General features: G+C 41.7%; 1 protein-coding gene across 1 annotated transcript; it reads right to left on the bottom strand.

Annotated features, from left to right (window-relative positions):
• Nucleotides 1–2,336: 2,336 nt before the first annotated feature.
• On the bottom strand, nt 2,337–4,607 carry LOC135224805 (uncharacterized). The gene is made up of 5 exons (XM_064264129.1): nt 4,133–4,607; nt 3,795–3,965; nt 3,468–3,592; nt 3,128–3,346; nt 2,337–2,633 (listed from the first exon to the last, which is right to left on the bottom strand). The coding sequence occupies exons 1-5, from the start codon at nt 4,605–4,607 to the stop codon at nt 2,337–2,339; spliced, it is 1,287 nt and encodes a 428-aa protein (XP_064120199.1).
• Nucleotides 4,608–7,380: the final 2,773 nt, after the last annotated feature.

Genomic DNA, 7,380 nt, shown 5'->3' with positions numbered 1-7,380 from the left:
TCTTCATAAAAAGGGCGCACATTTTCATTAAAATAATGCTCCATGTAACGGCTAATTTAAAATGGTACAAAAATTATGTCAAAGTGACAAAATAATTTCCGAGATGTGTCACAGATACTTTTTAGTGCGGCAAGAAAGAAATTCGCGCTTGCGCGCCTGCATAATGATTGTAAACAAAACAACACCTTGATCCGTGAACTCCCAGCATCCCCCAAGGCGCGTGATTCAAGAGTTTTTGGCTGGTAGGCCTAAAAGTATTTTTCCGCGAATTTTTAAAAAAACTTTTGTATGTCGACGTAAAATACGTCCAGTCGGCACCCGAGAGACAAAAAATGTCGACGTAAAATACGTCCAGTCGGCGTTTAAGGGTTAACATTCTCACATTTAAAATGAGGGTGATGCCTAGGAAACAAACCAAACTAACCATACCCAAATTAGAACTGTTAGCCTTGCTGTTAGGTTTTAGGTTAGGAAAACTCTAAAGAGACATTTAAAGATTCAGAAAACTTCCATTTGGACAAACAGCATAGTAGCTATGGCCCAGGTGGATAGCAAGGAGAGGGAGAAGAACAAGTTCATTTCTAACTGGGTGGGAGAGATCAATTTTCTCCAACAGGTATGTGACATTGAGCTCGGATACATACCCACCAACTGTAACCCAGGTGATATTCTGACCCGAGGTTCCGTACTGTGTGGCGGGATCACAAGGTAAAAAAAAAAAGCGAGCAAGACCCCCCTAATTTACTTTAAACAATCTGGCTGTCAAAATTACCCTCGGCCACACTTTCCCCTTTACTGCAGGACAGTTGGTTCAACGAAGACTACAGACAACAATTTCACACTGTCGTACTTACCATTTATGAATGTATTCAAGGCAAGAAGCTGTGCTGTCTGCTGGATAAGGTCGTCGAGATACAACCACCCCTGAGAATCACAAAACAAAACAACCAACCAAGTACTACAACCATACAACAACTCAACAACACAAGAAATCACCATGCAGACAAACACAAACATCAAAACAACAATCTTACAAGTCCATATATAACCACTCACAAACAACACCAAGAAATCACAACTGCTTACAACAACAACACTTAACAACTCACAGCTACAACAATTCATATACAACTCAACAGAAACTCACAAGCTCAACAACCTTCCAACACACAAGCACACCAAATTCAACAACACAGGCACAACAACTCTAAACATACGATATCAACTGCAAATAAAAAAATTCGATCCAGAAACACAACACAACTGACCATTAACAATATGCAAGACTGCTGCAAAAAATGACTGTCCAGTACAGACACTGATCCAAGACAGACTGACCCTCAACAATGGCCCAAAAAGCAAACTAGTCGCTAACTATCCATCCACCACCTATGCTCTTTCTCTCTCTCTCTTGATAGCTCACTCACTCACACTCTTCAGAAAAACACACACGCACTCCCATTATTTCCCTCATTACCATCCTACCAAATCTCATTCATTACCTCATCTACACCTTCTAGCTCTGGTCCCAATATATCTCCCATTTCTGCTACCAAACCACTCAGTTCATTCATACTTCTGCAATCCTCTTGCAAAGATTCATCCATACAACCAGCTACTTCCTTACTACTCGGTTCCCTTCCCACTGAAATCTCTCTTATCCCTGTCAATTCAAACACTAACACCCTTATCATGCAGTACATACTTCTTCCTTCCATTCTCTTTCTCTACATTCTTCCACTTTCTTCCATACTCTACCAACACTAACTGTTGATCTCCTAGACCCATTTGTTCATTGACACTCGACTCATACTTATTAATCCTCAACCATCACTAATCGCATTCTCCCTAACATATTGCGGTACATCCCTCCACCTACAGAGCTGGTTATGGTGTGCCTATAACCTCATCCATATCCCAATCTACTCGCAATTTCCCCAAAACATAACTCAATCCACTCGGTCCCACTTTCAAAATCTCAAAAGGCCCTTCAAATTTCTCCCTTATCTTATTCACATTCATTCTTCCTATCTCAACCACCTCTTCCAATATTTTATCACCAATCTTAAAACTTTGCCTAATAATCCTTTCAGAATTTAACACATACTTACAAGGAGACATACCTATACTCTTCTGCAGTGTGGCATTGTATACCCACACTGCACGTCCTACATACATATCCCAATCACGGTCACATTTACTCATCATCCGCAAAATCTCAGTCATTGTTCTAACAGTCCTTTAAGCCAAACAATTTGCACTGGGCATATACAGAGTAGAATACACATGCACAATGCCTATTCTTTCAACATTTCTTCAAACTCCCATCCCACAAACTAAGGTCCATTATCGCTCAACATTTTCACAGGCTTACACACATACATTGGCATTACCACTTGCCCCATCATTTTCACAACAGTTCCAAACCTCTTATCTTTGATGGGGACCACATAGGCCAATTTACTCATGTGATCCACCATCACAATCATTCCCACATGTCCTCTCACAGCCTTTGGCAACGAAACGCAATCGATCACAATCTCCAAGTACTTCTCTTGCATTTCCTCAATCTCTTCCTCACTCAATAAATCATTCTCACTTCTAGCAATATCTATCATACCCCCCAAAGTTTGCTACAAATGCATTACTACCTTGAATCCTAGCTATTTGGTACCCCCCCCTCCCTCCCTTTCTAAGAATCCCATTTCATATCTACGCTTACATCATGCATCCTCAAAAAATATATCCCTATCAAAAAGCAAGCTGGCATATCATTTTCTCCCCTAATTATAAAGTTATGCATTACTTCAAAATCTCCTAACCTACCCTAACCCATGTATTTTTACACTTGTACACTGCCTTTCACTTTCCAATCACACCTCTCAGGTTGACTTACTACTGACCCACCCACTAAGGAAGCTTGCGCCCAGGTATCAACTAAACTACAGTACTCACTATCATTTACTCTGACAAACGCCACCATTTTTCCTTGAGAACCATGCATACACACATTCACCTGGTTATCCACATCACAATTTTCCGTACAATCCCCTTCTCTAACCAACCAATCACAACCATATTCCCCACACTAAATCATCAAAACCCCATGCTCACTACTTGTACTTACCCTCCCTCGATATTCAACTGGTCTATCCCATCCAAAATACAAAAACACTTCTATTCCAAACAACTCAGCTACTGCTAACAACAACTTATGCAACATTTCCTCTTCCCCACCTTGTTCCTCAGTATACACCACTTCCTTCTGCACATCACTCATCAACTTCACTCGCAACTCATTCGCACCACTAGTTACCACTTCAACCAGACCTTTAACTCTCCACGTCTTTCAATGATGAAAACAAACATTCACACACTGTCATCCCCTTCAAATCTATCTTTTACAACTAAACCCTCAGGTATACTACTTGGATTCCACTCACTTTTCACAATACCGTTGCCCTTACCTGCATCCTAGAAATCACATTTTTACTCCCTGGCACACATTCTAATCTAAAATCAAACTCACTCAAATCTCCAATCATCCTCGTGATCCTAGCATTCACACTTTCCTTCTTGATCTTGGTTCGTCCTTATGACAAATTTCACCCCATACAAAAACACTCTCAGAGCTTTCACAAAAAACCTTATAGCTGCAAACTCCTTTTCAACCACTGAATACTTCCGCTCCACTTTATTAAAATTTAGCTTTACTCACATATACAATTACTCTCAACTGTTCCTCCCCATTCACCTCTTTCATCTACATATACACCCTCCCATACTAAACTTACTCACATCAGCATACAGCTCAAGCTCACCCACATCTTCACTATAGTCTGGAAAAGCCAAGGTGACACATCTAGCAGCCTTCTCTTTCAATCTCTCACATGCTCCCACCATTCGCTCATCCCACCTCAGCTGAGTACAATTATTCTTCCCTGTCCATTCAGTCAATGGCTTCCCTATACCCAAACATTCCCTACAAACAAATCTAAAAAACCCTTTAACTCACGCACAGTCCGGGGACATGGAAACTCCCTTACTTTTTGCTCAAACTTTTCACTCTTCCTTGTGCCACTTGCACTTACTTTATGGCCAAGAAATCCCACCTCCCCAGCCAACCACATACATTTCTCAAACTTCACTTTCACTCCAACCTCTTCCAAGTGCTCTAGCACCTTCTCAAGCAATTTGATATTCTCTTCAACAGTTTCACTCACAATCAAAATATCATCAATAAGAACAGTCACCTTTCTTCTATCAAGCCCAGCCAAAACTACATTCACTGCTCTTTGGAAGGCAACAGGCGCGTTAGCCAACCCAAAACTCATACTTTTAAACTGGCAATGACAATTACCACTTGAAAAAGCTGTAACAGGCCTGCTCCCCTCCTCAAGAGGCATCTGGTAATAGCCCCTTACCAGGTCTAATTTGGTAAATACTCTCTTCCATTGCATCTTGTGCACACAATCAGACACCACATTCATCAGGAATCGCTCCTTCACAGTCACTTCATTCACCCTTCTATAATCTACACACATCTGCAGACTTCCACCTGGCTTACGTACAGGGACTATGGAGCTATTCCAGGCACTCTCACTCATCTCTATCACTCCCACTCCTCTCTATCACTCCCACTCTCTCAAGTTCCTCACACTGCTCCTCAATCTCTAGTGTAATATGCGCGGAAAAGTGACGGGGACACTGATATATGGGGGTGTTGTCTTCCAAAACTATTTTAAATTCAGGAAGCTTAGACCCCCCCAAAATCCTCGTCTCTATTGCTCAACACACACTGCCTATTCCACAACATCCGCATCAATCACTCCCTGTCATCATCACTAGCATTTTCATCCATCCTAACTCTTTCTCTCAACTATCACCTTCCTCCACACTTCCACCCGTCATCACCTGCTGTACCCTGATGTACCTTTCATTGTCCGTACTCACCAATGTGTATAGTAATCCCACACAATCACCTCCATGTATACCCTGCACTCACTTCTTCCTAGCACTTGGCAAGGAGGCTACAAAAACCTGAGAATTCTCCATGTTTAAGATCCCGTCGTATACATGCACACTCGCTCATACCATCTTGCTTTCATCCACACCCTCAGCTACATATACACACTTGTCACCATTGTTAATCCCATGACCATCCTGCCACGCAACTTTCACACTAACAACTTCCCCGACTTCACGTGGCACTTACACATCCTCTTTTGCAACCAATGACACTCCCTTCCATACTTTACTGTCTACCCTTCCTTCCTTATTCAAATACAAATTCCCTCGTATACTCCCTTTTATCTTCAACTCAATCATATTCGTATTCAGATGGATCACCATCCCACACTTCTTCAAAAACTGATACCCTAGCAACATATAGTTATCATTCATCCCTTCAATTACATATAAGTCCCTCTCATCCATTGCTACTCCATCAATTTCCATTTTCTCACATAACATCCCTACCACAGGCATACCTAAATTCCCTATTCCTCATACCTCCCCTTTACATTTCCTAATTTCACATTCACTCCTTAACTTGTCATCCGTTCTCAAAATCTATCAAAACCACCAAACATATCCCTTTGCACTTCATTTGTACACTCATACACTCAAGTGCTCTACTACCAAACCCTTTTTCATGCAACAATCCTTCACGCTAGTTTGATTCACTCTCTTCCGTCAACACACACTCGCTACATGACCATCCATTACACATCCTTGCACAATGTCCGTTCTTCCTGCAATTACCGCAGACCTTATTCACACGGGTACCCCAACACCCACTCGCTATGTGCCCTACCTGTCCACAATGGTAACATTTAATATCCTTATCTTTCTTACACTCACTCACTAAATGGCCCTAATGCCCACCGACACTCATTCTTCTTGTGTTCTGGCTTCCCACATCTATGAAGCTTCTGCTCTCACTCACAGCTAAATGATCCTAAACTTCTGACACTTGCACTTCTATCTCTCTTAGGTTTCACCATACTTGCATTACTTGCTCTAATTCTCCTGTCAACCTCTCACACTGCCATTCGCCTCAGCCCTTCTAAAACTGCCTCCCTATAGCTCATAAACTCAGGCATACCCTCATTTACTTCGGTCCTGAAACTGACACTTCTTCTCTCTTTCATACACCTATCTAGCTCGTAATCCCCAACTATCTCTAAAATACCTTTCCACGTTAACCTCTTATTCATCCATCTCATTTTCCCCTTACGTTTCAGATTTATAAACTCATGCACGCTCTCATTTATTCCCTCGTCTCCAAACTCTTTCCAAGTTGACATTTCTAATCTGCACATGTACACTGACAATGGCTCACCAACATTCATTCTTGCCTCTTCAAAATCATGGTTTCTTCTATATCTAACACTACTCTTTATTCCATTTTTTCCCTGTTCCACAATCCTGGCTTTCACACTCTCATATGGCACATTCCCTACACTCCTCACTACCCCATACATACTCAACAAAAATCCTGTCAAAAAGTTACTTAACTCTCTTGCCCAAACTCTATTGTTATCCCCATACTTAGCCACACAATACTTCTCATACTCTAAAAAAGTCCCCAATGTCCCTACTACCATATTCCTCATACTTCTCACATTGGGGTACCTCTCTCATATACACCGCCTTTTGTACTTCCTGCTAACCCTCATTCTCACTTTTGATACTTCCAATCTGACCTTTCTTACCCTCTTCTGAAAGCAACAAATCTACTTCCATACTCACATCCATACTTTTGGTCATACCTTTCTTACCCTTCTTCTTCCTACCTACCAATTCCCACTTACCACTATCTAAATCACTCTCATCCTGCACCTTACTCTCAACTTTATTCTCATCTTCATTCATTCTCTTCTTATCTTGTTCACCATCCTTACTAATCTTCTTCCCTTTAGCCCTTTCTTTATTCTCAACTCCCTTCTTACCTTCTGCTCTGATCTATCCCTATTCTGTAACTTCTCTTTCTTCTCCTCATTTTCCACAATCATATCACTTTCCTCACTCACACTTTCATCCACTTGTTCTTTCACTTTCTTAATTGCTCCTGGCCTGTCACAAGACCCAAGAGACCTATCTCTGACAGCTCCCACTCCTAAAAAAACCCTTTCATCATCGCTTGTGCATTACTCATCATCGATCCCAACTTTTCATCCATCTTCTAAGCCATCCGCTGCTTGGCCTCTTTCACTTCCTCTTTCATTCCCTCTTCTGCAATCCATCATTCCTCTAAACGCTTCTAACTGCCTCTTATACTTCTCAAGCCTCAGCCTCTCATTCTCCACTTCCATTGCTTTCCCAGCTTCCCTCACCAACCTCAGCTCCTTCAGCCTCTCTACCTCACTCAATCAGTCC

The sequence above is a fragment of the Macrobrachium nipponense genome, chromosome 12, assembly GCF_015104395.2.
Source record: "Macrobrachium nipponense isolate FS-2020 chromosome 12, ASM1510439v2, whole genome shotgun sequence".
NCBI classification, from domain to species: domain Eukaryota; kingdom Metazoa; phylum Arthropoda; class Malacostraca; order Decapoda; family Palaemonidae; genus Macrobrachium; species Macrobrachium nipponense.
Note: the sequence above shows the minus strand (reverse complement) of the source record. Positions and strands in the feature narration are given on the sequence as shown.

What these genes read in the sequence shown, in the direction of transcription:
- LOC135224805 (XM_064264129.1), bottom strand. Translation starts at nt 4,607, where the DNA reads ATGAGTGAGAGTGCCTGGAATAGCTCCATAGTCCCTGTACGTAAGCCA. An exon ending in TGAGCTGTATGCTGATGTGA is followed by an intron (nt 3,593 to 3,794) that starts GTAAGTTTAGTA and finishes ATTTGTCATAAG; the next exon opens with GACGAACCAAGATCAAGAAG. An exon ending in CAGTTGAATATCGAGGGAGG is followed by an intron (nt 2,634 to 3,127) that starts GTAAGTACAAGT and finishes ATGCATTTGTAG; the next exon opens with CAAACTTTGGGGGGTATGAT.